This window comes from Aptenodytes forsteri, unplaced genomic scaffold (assembly GCF_000699145.1).
Source record: "Aptenodytes forsteri isolate BGI_AS27 unplaced genomic scaffold, ASM69914v1 Scaffold70, whole genome shotgun sequence".
Taxonomy (NCBI): domain Eukaryota; kingdom Metazoa; phylum Chordata; class Aves; order Sphenisciformes; family Spheniscidae; genus Aptenodytes; species Aptenodytes forsteri.
In genome coordinates this window covers 852,516-866,850 of record NW_008795690.1, presented here as the reverse complement: position 1 = coordinate 866,850, position 14,335 = coordinate 852,516, and the positions used below count along the sequence as shown (strand labels likewise).

Genomic DNA, 14,335 nt, shown 5'->3' with positions numbered 1-14,335 from the left:
ACTTAGAGTTCTTAATCAGGTAAAATTGTCATTGCTTTTAAGTCCAAGTAAGGCAGTGAATTGTGGTAGGTATGAGATGTTTGTGGATAAAGATGTTGGCAAGATCTATAGCTGCAGTGAAGAGCAGGTCCGTGAACAAAGTAAGTTAAAAGACCTGGAGCCTGCACCACCAAGCAAATGGTGAGTGTGTTGCAAGAAGTCAGAGGATATGAGGCATCCGTTTTTATCACATACCAGGTGAGGAGTGAGGGATACAGAAAGATCTTTGAAAGGTTAAAAGTCTTCGCAGAACACAGAGCTGTATCTCTGTGCAGGAAAAACTTGAGTTTTTCTCTTTCACATTAATGCAGTGATTATTCAGAGATCTGCATGGATAAATTGATTAAGAAGTTAAAATTAGTTGCAGTCTGGTTTCTTCCTGAGAATGACCTGTTGAGGACTGGGCAGTTGAACACCCATCTCCCTTGAGCAGGTAAATGTCATAGCCTATAGCTGCCTTACGCTTCATCTGCATGATTTATTTCCATTGGGGCAAACTTCTCTTCTTCCCAAGTTGTTTCTCACTGAAATGGCGCATAGCCTGCTTTTTGCCCCTGCTCTCATTCAGTTTTGGGGGGAATGCTCTCTTAGAGGAAGGAACAGGTGGTCAGGTTGGTAACAGATGCCGAGTTCTCTCAACTGGAAGTTTTTGGTGTGATGCTGTTTTACAAAGCAGGTTTTCAAGTATAATAGTACTTGCATATGTGACTTAGCTTAACATAATAAAGGCAAAGAGCAGGTACATATAGAGCATTCTTCTTGTAACGGCAGCCCATTTCTTTGGGTTGAAATAACATAATGTAATTATAAACTAAAGTGATCACATCTAAAGAAAAAATTTTCACTGTATCCATGTCTTAGTATGATTTACCTTCCTCTTATTATTTCTTAATATAAAAATTACTGCATGCTGTCTTTGAAATGTTGCAATTGTGTTGGTATTTGAAGTACTTGTAAATACTTGTGCAAATCAGTTTTTCTGATGTTTGTCTGCAGGGTGAGGTGTGTGTTTATGTGCCCAGGGGAAATGAGATGCATTTGCATCCAAGAGGGTGTAGCAAGCGAACCTGTGCCAAAACGGAGTCTGTAGGAACAGTTGCACTAAAATAGTACAGGATAAAAATGTTTGCAAATGAAAATAACTAGCTTCCAAAGAAATAATGGTATCTAATCCTCCCTGTAAATGCTGCTGAACTGAAGGCCTAAATGATAGCTTTTGGTGACGAATCTTTCTGAAGACACTTGTAAAGACACCATATGTGAATATGAAGATGCACAATCTTTTTCTAGATATAATTATATTTCATATAGTATTGTTAATCTTTGAGGTGCTGACGAACAGTTATTACTTACTTTTCTGTACTTCAGAGGAATACTGTTTTAAGGATGTTTTGGCTCTCATTTAAATCAGTGAAATCATTACTATTAGCCTCAGTAGGTGCTGAATTAAACCCTACGTTACATGGGACAGCTAATCATACACAGTATTATACCTGTTTTTCATGTACAAAGTGCCTCTCAGCCAAAGATCTAATAGCACTTTATGCAAGTAAACATCATTGCTGCAGAGTATCTCCAGAATATTTCTTATGATCCAAGACCTCTTATTCATAAGAGCAGACTAAGAGATACCTTATCTTCCCACTCCTCTTCCGTGCATAGAGGTTGGAGAGACAAAAAAATTCTTGGTATTTTTTCACTCCATAGATAGCTTGGCTTTGAATTGTTACTGTATGATTCCCACTTTCATACTTCAGATTGAAGTGTAAGTCTGCCACGAAGATGTGCCATGTAGCCTGGGAAGAAAACCAGCAGATCTTTTATCATTATTGCCTTGTCTCTCTGGGTCACAGAGAAGCAATAGCCGCAGTTCAAGACTATGTTCAAAGGAGATGTCAGGACTGAATTGTTTTCTGGTGAAGGAAGGATGGATAAAATATTTAATGCAGTCTTCTGTTTGCCCTTATCTTTGTGTTTCCTGACAAGAATATTGCACTGTATTTCCATGGTTCTATAATTCAAAGCTGAAGGTATACAGATTTGTGAAAAAAATTGATGTAATTGTTCAACAGTCAAAATCACTGTTATAAAAATCAGTGTAGATTTTATATTACATGTTCTTTCTTAAGTGAAAGCACTTCTATCTCAAGCAAGGAACAGCACACTTCTGAGTGTTACTCAGTTTAATTTTCATACACCTGCTGCTGTAATTACTGTAATTTAATGCACAGAGACATTTTTACTGTCTGAGCAGTAGGAGAGTTTGTCCATGAAAATTTCGGATGAGGTGTGTCTGTCTCTCTCAGTCCCCTTTTCCAGTAGCCTTTAAACCTTTCAGGAAATACTGATCAAATGGGGGGGGGGGGGGGGTGTAGCAGAAGGGGGACAGAGGTAGGAAGGAGCTCGAGATTTTAAGTCCCTATAACTTTCATGTGAACTGTTGGCTTAGGTACAGGAAAGAGAGACACGCTGGTCTCTCCAGCGAAGAAAGGCTGCTGGGTGAGCTGAGCAAGCTTTGGGGTAAGTTTGGCTTGGGGGCCACATGTCTGCTGGGTGGCTGATGAGCACATGCAGCCTGGTGGGTCAGCCACCCCATGGGATGATGCTTGCCCGGCTGGTAAGTGAGGATGGGAGAAGAACCGACCATGGAGTAGTTCTGAGACTGTTTTGAAAAAGGTGAAGGTTTGGGAGGCGGCGGGAAGTTTGTGATGGGCGGAGGGTAGTACAGCGGACTGAGAATATTTCTGGAGGAGGTAAGAGGTGATGAATGCTCTGTAGAGGAGCCGGGTTTATTGTGATAAGTATTCTTTAATATTCTCTATAATATTCTCTGTGCACAGGGCTATTTGTTTTAATTTCTACTCTATGACTGTGAGAGCATGTTTCTCTGGCAGATTGTTGTATAGTTTCCTAGTGATCTACCAAGTCTTTGGTCAGTATTTTATTTTGAACCGTTTTTATTCTGCTTTTCCAACAGCATGAGTTTTCTCATAGGGGACAATCATGAAAATAGCAAACAGGCTGAGATGGCTGGCCCAAATCTTGTGTCACATCTGACATAAATTCAGAATTGCTTCAAAATGTGCATACTGAACCAATAATTACTCTGATTCTTCTTCTTAAGCCGTAATTTCAAGCTAGGTAGCTTCCAACAGTTGAATTAAACTTGACAGTCCAACACTGTTATTTAAAATACTGTAAGCTCTATGTACTTCAGCTGTGCGTATCTGAAGTGCATTAAAGCCCATTAAAGTAGATGGACTCTTGACTGTTTCAGTGGGTCTTGCGTTACAGGTTAACAGAGGGCATGGCACCGTGGCATTTTTGCAAATTCCTGCATTTGATTTTCTGTGAACTGATTTTCTCTTCAGTTCCGGCTGGGAGCGGGAGTGTGTGGGGGGTTCAGTGGGTCTTGCGTTACAGGTTAACAGAGGGCATGGCACCGTGGCATTTTTGCAAATTCCTGCATTTGATTTTCTGTGAACTGATTTTCTCTTCAGTTCCGGCTGGGAGCGGGAGTTGTGTGGGGGTCTCAGGAAAGCCCCGTTGTAGCACACCTCTCTGTAGCCCTGCGAGGAACAGGTGGAGCACAAAATAATTTGTTTGCTCTCTGCTGTCTTCCTTGCTATCCTGTGGGATTTGCAGCTGCCAAGTTCAAAGTGGTCACCAGTCACCTTGGTGTGTTACAAAAAAGTAGGATTGAAGCAGCAAGGGAGAAGAGGCAGTGGGGAGAAGGAGAGGACAAGATGGAAGGGGATAAGAAGTTGCTATAACTCACGTATGTAAGCCATCTCAAAATGAAAAGGCAGGAGTTCATATATAAAGTAAATGTTTTTTTCTGGTCTGGAACATCTTACATTTCCCTTAAATTACAAAGTTCACTGATACAAAAACTAGTACTGATGTATATTTGAGTGGGTGTGATTTGGTAATAGCTTGGGTGTGACAGGCCAGGAAATAAAGGATGTAAACAATTTACAACCATTTATTTTTTTATTGGAGCTTTTATCTTTGTAACTCTTATTAGTTGCCATAGATACAGACAACACAGGGCTTGTTTGGGTTAATGAAAAGTCTGTCATGCTGATAAAAAATGTGATTTTTCTTCAGAAAAATCTGCATTACTTCAATTCCACTATTCTTGGCAATTAATTTTAACTATGCTTGCATTCATGTATATAATTAAAAAATTGTGGCATTTAGTAGTCTACATTCTTATATAGCATCTGCAGAATAATTCTGAGTGCAATGCAGTACCAAACAAATTGGTCTTTAATTTAAATTAGAGATCATATTGACGGATACAAATAACTGTTCTGTCAGTTTACAGATGTGCTTCTGTACTTTCTAAAATCGTTCTTATGTTTTTTTCCACAATGTAAAACAATTACAGAACATTAGCAGGTAACTGATTGGCTCACAAGTGCAGTTATGAATGTGCACAGCTTAACGTCATGTTATGATGTTGCATTTAAGTATATGCTCTTCCTACGTAAAAGTTCAGTATCTCAAGTGATAAATGCAATGAATATGACTTACCACATCTTAATTCCAGCTACTCTGTCCAAATAGAAAGCAGTTATTTGCTGTAAATGTACCTCAACTGATTCAAGAAACGGTTTTATATGAAGAAAAATTTAAAAGATTACGTAGCTTTTCTAGTACTATTTGGTAATTGTGTGCAGGACGGTTCTAGTCTGGTATGCTATGGACAGTATTTTTTAATGAGTTTAAGGTGGCCACATTTCTTACACGTGTGTTTGTCACTGTTCAGAAACTGTAGTAAGGATGAATCTAATAATTGGTTGGTGGGGGGGGGGGGGGGAGAGATGCACCATGTGGGGAACAGAGAAGAAAGAAAAATATTTTTGAGTCAGCTTGATTTAAAATAAAAACATAAACAGTGGTTCCTCGGAGAGTTGGAAATAGTGGCAACAGCCCTGGCAAAGTGGATACACAGTCAGAGTGCAGGCAAGGGGTAGCTTAAGGTAGGGTATCATTCCAGACCTGTGGAAGATGAAGAGCACAAGTTTAAATGATGCTATTTCTTTTAGGAATGCAAAGCGTTTTGGCGTAAAGGCTGAATTCAGAGCACCACTAAATAAATGGATTGTGCACTGGGGATGTGTCTGGCTTCAGCACGGATGAGCAACCCTTGCAGCTGCAGCACGTGCTTTTGCTATGAGCAGTGAGGTTAGGTGGTAAATCAATTAATCTATTAACAAAAACTACTCCATACTGGAGAACAGAATCCCTCGGATCAAATGTTCATGGTGCTCAAAGGTTGTGGGCTTCTCCCTCTCTTGCCTGCAAGCTTAGCCACATTCATTTCACTACATTAAGCCTTTTGTGTTTGCAGTTACAAGAGAATAGGATTTGCCCCACTACTGTAATTTAATAATCAGATATAGGAGAAATAACTTGAATGGTGTAGTTCTGCAAGGAGTCTGACTGCCAGTACACAGAGCGAAAAGCAACAGAGAAAACAGTGCTACGTCTTACTCGCAATATACCATATATGTTTCCCCTACAATCTTTCCGTAGTAAAATTATGCTTAACTGTATTTTTAATAGCTATAGAATCAAGATCCTAGAATAAGTATTTCCTGGGGAAAGAAAGGTAGGTTATTAAGTAAGTAAAGCAGTAAGTAAATTTGGGATTTTAAAAGTATTGAAAACTTTGCCAGATATCTTAGATGTTTGAAAAATAATCTAAATCTTTTTAGAGATTAAAAGCTATTTTTCTAAGTTAGAAGTTTATTTTGTCAGAATTCAATTGGAGTTAATAAAAACAATGGTCTCCTAAGGATGAAAAAAGGGTTGAATGTGTGTGTGTGTATCAGGTTTCAGTTTTAAACTCAACAGGACTGCAGAGCGTCCTTTCAGTTTCTAAATATTCAGATTACAGTGTTCTCAGGCCCAGTTTGTGAATTTTCTCTCTAGGAGAGAAAGGATGAAGGAAAGCCACGATGAAGTATTCAGTAATTCAGTAGCTCTGAACTGATTAAAAAAAAATATATTTAACATCACTTTAGAAAACAGTAGAAAACAGTATATTAATGCTTGTCTTTATCATCGCACAATGTCTGAGTCTTTATGATTTTTCCGTCTCTCAGCTGAGCGTGGGTTGTGTACCCGAGCAAGATTGTTCAGTGTCTCCCCACACTGAGCCTTTCTCTTCAGTAGACCCGGAGGAGAGAATCGGGGTCCCCGCGGGACTTGCAGCTGCGGAGGTTATTGCAGTAGCAACATCCCGATACACCACTCACCTCTTTCCAGTCCTAGACCCAGGATATAGAGTAGAATGGTGCACACATTTGATATACTAAAGATGGCTTTATCTGCTGCAAATACTTTTGTCCTTAAAAGGCTCCTGAAATTAAACTGGTCAAATATGTGTACGGTTAACGTGACTGTAGCAGAATTAGTCAGACATATTTGTCCCGAGTTGTCAATGAGCAAGGTCTAGCCTCATGTGTGGTTTCACTTGAGTTTCTTTACACAGGTTAACTTGGTGAGACTCCAAAGAATAGGAAAAAAAAGAAACAAAATTCCATGTAATACTTTCAGAATTAGGCTCATAATAATCCGTTTAAGATGTTTAAAACAGGCCGGCAGTTAGTAGTTGTAAACCTGAGAGTATGAGGAAACTCTTCACTGTTGCAGGACTTTTGACTTTGCTGTGTTTTCTTTGTAGGGCCTCGGTATGTCCGGTGGGAGTCAGGCTGGCTTGGGGACTCCTTCGCCCAGGCAGTATGCACGACAGAAAATAACTCGCGTAAACCTCAGGGACTTCATCTTCTACATGGAACAGGAAAGAGAAACGAGCCATTCTCTCCTGCTCTATCGAGCTCTGCTTAAATAAAGCCAAGAATTGTACTGATTTCTCCATACAGAAGCTCAACTTGCATTGAAAAGCTGTCATTTTAATGTGCCTTCTATTTTTTTCAGAAGTCAATGTTCCAGTAATTTTGTTTTGTAAAATTGTCAGACACATGCAATAAATTCCCTTTATGTAAAAAAAAAAAAAAAAAAATTATAAAAAACACACAAAAAATGTGCAAAAGGTCTTAAAATGTTAAGTCCACAGATATAACCAACATCAAAGTCTTGCTCCGTTTGGCCATTTTAGATAAGGCTGATGCAGATGGCGTTGAAGTTACGCAAATGGAAAGACTGCTGCAATGGCTCACCTAAACCATCTCACGGCAGGAGGATTGGGAGGGGTTGGCAGGATTGGGACCTAACCATGGTGTTAACCTGTATGCTCACTTACGGTGCTGATTTGGTTTTCTTTTTAGTTTTACTAGCACTGTTTCCACTGACTAACCATGGTGATACCTGTTGTTGTTTTAGATTAGTTATAATTGCAATTTTTTGCACAGCGAAGAGAATAGCCACTGCACACTCTCACAGATTTTATATATTTAGGATTTTTGCTTTTATCGCACAGCTCATTTCCTGAGCCATTTGCTGAACCAAATCCTAAGTGTATGAAATCTGTGCGTTCGGGTCCCAGCTGAGTTACCTTGACTGGCTTCCAGTTGTTTTCTAAGTCTCTTCAATCTTTTGCACATTTGTAGCAGCTGGTTAGTAACATGAATCAAAGTTGGGTTTTATTTTCTAAAAAATATCTTAATTTATTTATTGCAAAGAGTATGGTTTAATGGTGGTTTTAAAAGAGAGTATTGTTCAGTGAAGATTTTAGAGTGTTCTATATGGATTTTTAAAGTCACTGTAAAGGAAGTTTTTGGGGGCCGGTTCCACTCGTAGAGAATCGCGAGAGCAGGGGTGAGCCCTGGCAGCCCGGTGCCGCCGGGTGGTCAGGGCAGCACCGCAGGGACTTGGCGATGCCTTTGCCTTGGACAGTTGGACTCGAGGACTCCAGTCCGGAGAGGCTCATGAACGAGCGCATGACTTTACGCATAATGAGTAGTTTTAAGTACTTAAAGGTGGGATGAATGCTTTTTAAATGCTTTGCTGAATTGGAATTTAAGGGACCCACACCAAAGCCAAGCGAAGTCAGTGCGAGTCTTTTAAATGGGTATCGGATAGGAAAACTAAGCAGGCAGGGGGGCACAAGTTGTTGTACTTCAAACATAACAGTATTATCAGTAACCATGGAAGGGCGACATTTGCTTATTTATCTTTTCAATTTTTGCTATGTTATGCTTGCCACTTTTTTGAGGCAATACTTTTTTTCTGATGGGAAACCATAGCGAAAGCACAAATAGAACTATTTGTCCAATAGTTTTAAAAACAAAAGTTTTAATTATTTTTTAAGGTTTATGAAAAGCAGAAGAAAATTTATACTGCTGCTATTTAGCCAAAAGATTATTCATAAGGTATTTAAGGCCAGGAAGTGTAAAATTACGTTTTAAATGTATTGATAATTTGTACATATTGTTTATAAAGGCCTTGTGTTTATTAGAATTACGTTATTTTGATGATTTCTGTACATACTCGTAAATACCCCCAATTTGTGTGAAAACATGGCCTTGTGTTTATTAGAATTCAGTTATTTTGATGATTTCTGTACATACTCGTAAATACCCCCAATTTGTGTGAAAACATACTCCCTTATTTGTACTTATTTTGTAAAGAAATAAAACAATTTACTAAAGTAACACATCGAGTGACATACAGTATTAATTTATCAAACATGAATTTCACATTGTCTTGTAGTTCTTAAGCACTGTTCAGAAACATTTTGCATTTTTTATTAACAGAATACCCACAAAGAAATATTAAAACCAAATACTCCAATGTTTTGTTGTGCTGATTCTTATCCTTTGTCAAACATCTAGTAAAATTGTCAACAAACCTCGATGCTATTAATACAGTGAATGAATGCACTCAACAGTTTTTTTTTCTCAAAAACGATTAGTCCAATAAGCACAACATAACATTCTCTCTTTCGCTTTCTTTCCGAGACTTGGGAGCACAGTGGTGTCACAGGGCTGTACAGAAAGTGCTAGCGAAGACGTGTGTTCTTCGAGCCACAGTTTCAGCGCTCAGCAACAGAGAATCGGAACAACTTTGTTCAGTCAAATTGGGTGAAAAACCAGGCTACGTTTACTTTTTGGCCTTCATAATAAAAACATTAGCTGGCTGCGCACCACAGCTTTACTGGAGTTTCTGTGATATTTTAAAACCTGTTTTAGCGACGCTGAGCAATGTTCTTAATTAAGTTATGTTGCTATGGTTTAAGGCCAGAAGTAAAAATTCAAATCGGTTTGTGCTGATATTGCTGCCTAAAAATACAGGGACAGAAGTAAAAAAGATATAAATGAAGCTGTAATAAACTTTAAATAAGTGACCTGAAGTTACTAACTAAAGGAACATGTCCTAGCTTAACTTTTTTTTTTTTAAAAGGCGTATTTCTTCTAACAAAGTGATTGTTTCCACATGTCTTCCTTGCCTTAGTGCTATTTTGCAGTCAATGTTGTGATGTCATGGCTCACACTTTCCATCTCAAGTTCACATTTAACTCGGCTGGCGCAGCCTGGAACCCTTTACGATGCCACCTTAGCAAGCTGCCCGAAGTACTGGAGCTGCTTTATTGAGCTATAAAAAAGAAGTACGGTGAACACCAAACTGAAGAAAAACCAACCAGCCAACCACAACTACTTCCAGTGGCGTTCTGCGTACATCTAAAAGCAGCATCCTGCTTCCAGGCCGAGAGCGCTGCCTGCCTGCGCCTTCGGCGGGAGCTGGATGTGCTCGGCACTCGGCAGGTACTCGGCGTCTGGTCCGACTTGCAGACAGCCCTCGGGGGAGGCTTGGCCTGAGCACGAGTGGCAGAACCGGGCCCCTGTGTTTAAACGTAAACGTGAGGCGTTTGCCTTTCTCCCCTGGCTGAGAGGTAACGAGCGGAGAGGATGCGCTGAGAGACGAGCGCTCAGCCGCTGCTAGCGCTAACTCTCCCTGTTCAGGAGGGCAGGACAGAAGTGTTCACAGGATAGAAACATGAGGCTGAACGGATTATTTAAGGATACGTTGAACTTAAAGTGGACTCAATGTATGAAAGTAATAAATAAATTTTTTTTTTTTTCTCTTTTTGTAAGACATGGCTACATCAAGCTGAACGGAGCAAAAGGCCGGAGGAGACGCAATCGAAAGTTCTCACCTCTTTCAAACAACACGGGAGATACAGTGAGTGTTCCACCCTACTTCTTGTTTTTGATCATTTACTTTACAGAAATGTTTATGGCATGAAGTACTGTATAAGAAATGTGCATACACAAATACGTGACAATTATACGTTAAGTTCTTTACAATATTAAATGTATAATATACAATTCTACAGATATCTTACATACAAAGGTGAATGTTGTGCCATATATTCAAATACGGCAATGCCTAGCAACTTCAGAATGTCGTACAAGTATAAAACCACAAAATAAAATAACTTTACAACTCTTTTGAAGTAGACAGATTTGCTCAACTGTTCTGCTAAGTTAGCAGGCCGATACGTATCGGCTAAGATTTCCAGAAGAGATTTCCGAGTTGAGTAACCAAGGTGAGAAAACCTGCAGAGGTCCGATTTTCCACAGGCAGGTATCCAGCCCGTTTCGAGAAGTTAGACCCCCCGCCTAGATTGCACCTTGGATATTCAGTACAGCTCATCGCTTTTGAAAATATTAGTCTTAAACGTGATTCTTTTATTTTGCCTGATTGTAATCATTTGGCATTAAGGAATTGTTGACGTCTAATACTCTGTCCCTTGTTCTATATGGCCATATTTATGCATCTAGAAAGAGTTTAATTAAAATTCAGCATCTACAACAGTATTCTATAAATTAATGTGGGAGAAACTAAATTGCGATTAACACGTGAATCATGCTAAACAGCAATAAACAGGGTTTAGCAGAATGCTATTTATAACCTTGCACCTGCAAACATGGTGCTGTCTCCTGAGTTAGGAAGCCCTGCAAGTCAGAGTCGATACTGATTCATGGAAGGAGCAGTAACCTCCTGCAGACAGCGGGCTTCGTTATAGAGAAAATTACACAGATAGAGGGCAGCTACAGAATCGGTATTTTAATAATAGTTTAAAATAACAGGGGAAAAACAATCTAAACAAAAGGTGGCCTGCTTTCATCGGACAATGGCAGTAGAGGGTTTTAACATCTTTTTGCAAAAATTCCAGACCCATGAAGAGTAGGCTTGTCCAAAATTCGTAACGCTTCCTTCTAAATGTGGGCTTATAACACGGTTAGTAAATGAGTAACAAGGGGTGGCAGAGCTTGCTTGGCAAACCATGCTGCTTTGATGATGCAAAACTTAAGAGTTTCCGAGTCAAAACAAGACTGGCTTTAAGAGAACTACAGCTCCACGTTAGGTATGTGACCCTTGTGTGATGGTGGATGGCATTTTATTTTGTGCTTCCAGATCCCTACTTTTGCAAATATTGCCATCATCGGCCTTGTTATTTTTTTTGTTGCTGTTTTGTTTCATTTGTGTGGTTTTTTTTAGTACTGAGCACCAGTTGACTATAAATCTGTCCTTTTCTGATTCTGGATTCTGTCCACAGAGAGATATTTCAGTTGGAAATGTTGTATAAAAATAAGCCATTTGCTAGCATGAGTGAGTACAATCACAGAAGTGTAATGTAATGTATGGGAGGTGTAAAGCACGTCTGATATGAAGGAGGTGCGGCAGTCAGGGAAGATACTCAGTGCAGTTTTTCGTGTACCATCTTCCTCTCGGAGGTGCCCACTTCCACACGTCACAGCATCGGGGTATCGTCGGAAAGGCTGTCAGAACCGTTTCTCCTGCTGATCTACTCAAATTGCTTTACTTGGTCTTTCTGCAGAAGTCCAATCTAGGGTCAGGGGTTTACGAAGCTTTGCCTTTTTCACCACCACAGCTGTTTCAGCCCAAAGTACGTTATTCCCAGCAGGGCTGGTACGCTGAGCATGCTCAGGAATTTCATTGTGAAAAACGGACAACTGGTTTTTCAAATGCATTTCATGGCTGGCTATGTGACAGGTAGTTTCAGAATACCACTAATTGGCAACATAAAGTCAAAATCTGTTTGCTAATACTGTTTTGCAAATCCTTAGTGTTTCACATAAGGGACTATTAAACACTTCTACGGTTACAAAGGAGTACGGGTAGGGACTAGTCCAGGGGCTCCTGTTTTATTCTGATTGTTGGGGTAGGTTGTGGTCGTCTGTCTTCGCGACACAGCACGTATTCACTGAACTGAGAGGAATCCACCCCACCACCGCATGAAGCTGCCACGTTAAATCCCTTCTGAAATAATCTTTCGAGCACCTGCAATATGGGGAAAAAATTCAGATTAATATTTAGCAAACTTTAGTGATAAAAACATTCAGGGGCACTGGATCTAAATGATGGATTTAGTCTTTCAAGTCCTCGTTGAATGAATATTATTCAGCTATAATTCTAGAACTTATTCTTAAATGACTACACTGTGATTAAAGTCTCGCTCTTAGCAAACCTCTGTAGAAAACAAAAATTAATCAAACAAATAAGCACTCTGCAGAGCAGCTTAGGACATTATATAGTAAAATACTGGACTGTGGTGATGCTGATGCTATCTTACTGCTTATAGAAAGCAACATCAGGTTTAAGTCGTAATAGAAAGTGCCCATTATTCATTAGTAATATGAACAGTCTTACAGAAAGGGGCTGAAAACATTTCTCAGCTCTTCCTTGGCAGATGAAAATGTATTAGGAGTCTGAGTGACGCTTCCACCAGATCTTCACAGAAATCTCAGCTGTGATTTTCCCTTGCTGGAAGGGAGCGCTGCTTTTAGCAAAGCATGGCAGGGACGGGATGTGGAGCCAAGCCGTGGACAATAAGGAAACATTCTGGCCCAAGAAAGAGGTTAATTTGTATTGCCCAAATATGTATTTTCTCTTTCTCCTTCTAAAGAAAAGTTGGTGCAATTCAGATGCATGAATTTAAGGAACCCCGAGGCAACTTTAATTTCTGAGACTGTCACACAGCACATTACCCTAGGATATACTGATCTTGGCAATATGACAGGGGCCGTGTTTTCACATGGGGGAGCGTGTTTCCCAGCAGAGCAGGATGCACACAGAGTTTTCTCAGCATTAGGTGACAGTGGATGCCAGATCCACCTTTGGCAGATCTGCAATGTAAGGTCCACAGGAGGAGATGCCGTGCTCCATCCCTCCTGCTGGTGGCTCTCCAGGGCAGTAGCCTAGAAAAATGGTTCCTGTATTTTTCTCTACTGATAAATGCTGTTGAGGAGGAGCAGCCTGTACTGTTCTGTAACAGTCTTGCCCAAGGTACCGCTTCCATTGCTACAGCACATGGGTGCACTGCGCTGGGACGTGAACCCGGTGGTTTACTAAACCTGATGAACTTAGTAACACCAGCATCCTCTTGTGACAGCCGTCTGCCACCCACAACGACAGGGACGAAGCTATTTAAAAACTTGTTCACTCGACCTAGAAAAGTGTCTAAGCAATATACCGAACTTCAGATGGAGTCAACTCGTATGCTTTCACAGGTTTATGACATGGAAAGAATTTGCTTTCTTTTTTGGTTTTACTAGCCCTGTGAAGCACTTCTGCAGTTACACCTACTGCAGTAGTACTTAAGAGTCTTATGTTTCAAGGCCCAAGCTGACTATGTTAAAGATCTGCACACCAGACCTCTGCCCTTACCCTTGCACACAGACCCACGTGAGGCCAAGGTGCATTTCTTAGTGCACTGCTTCTTCTGACCGCACGTTGGCATTGCTTTCTCCAGAAACATCAGTTTGGAGCCTTTATTAAAGGTAACTGATTTCAAAAGCACAACTGTATCCAAGGTGGTATCGCAGTGCAATGCAAACCAATGGCAGCATTTGCTGCTTTTAATCCACGGGAAACCCTCCTTTGAGGTCACCTGTGTTAGCCATCTGCATTTTAATCCATGGTTTGGGTTTCTAGTGGTAACTAAAACCTTGTACTTGCTACTCTGGCTGCTAAGGACAGGCAAAGGAAAGGAGCTGCTCTAACACATACAGAATCTGCTGGAAATCAGCTTGCCCGAGGAGCTCTGCCTGGCCTTGGGACACAGGGACTTATGTTCTCAGTGTCCTGGTTTTGGCTGGGATAGAGTTAATTTTCTTCAGAGTAGCTGGTACAGTGCTGTGTTTTGGATTTAGGATGAGAACAATGTTGATAACACAGGGATGTTTTTGTTGTTGCTGAGCAGGGCTTGCACAGAGTCAAGGCCTTTTCTGCCTCTCACCCCACCCCACCAGCGAGCAGGCTGGGGGTGCACAAGAAGTTGGGAGGGGACACAGCC

At 40.4% G+C, this 14,335-nt stretch overlaps 2 protein-coding genes across 2 annotated transcripts in view; one reads left to right on the top strand and one right to left on the bottom strand.

Annotated features, from left to right (window-relative positions):
- Positions 1-7,049, top strand: part of LOC103901903 (transcription initiation factor TFIID subunit 4) — a 151,312-nt gene extending 144,263 nt beyond the window's left edge. Inside the window, 1 exon segment of the mRNA XM_019473018.1 lies at positions 6,737-7,049. Within this exon segment, the coding sequence (XP_019328563.1) occupies positions 6,737-6,904 (168 nt within the window). The 3' untranslated portion in view covers positions 6,905-7,049.
- Positions 7,050-8,587: 1,538 nt separating this feature from the next.
- KCTD15 (potassium channel tetramerization domain containing 15) overlaps positions 8,588-14,335 on the bottom strand; it is a 40,953-nt gene continuing 35,205 nt past the window's right edge. The window contains exon 4 of the mRNA XM_009282837.1: positions 8,588-12,321. Within this exon, the coding sequence (XP_009281112.1) occupies positions 12,166-12,321 (156 nt within the window). The 3' untranslated portion in view covers positions 8,588-12,165. The remainder of the gene's footprint in view (positions 12,322-14,335) is intronic.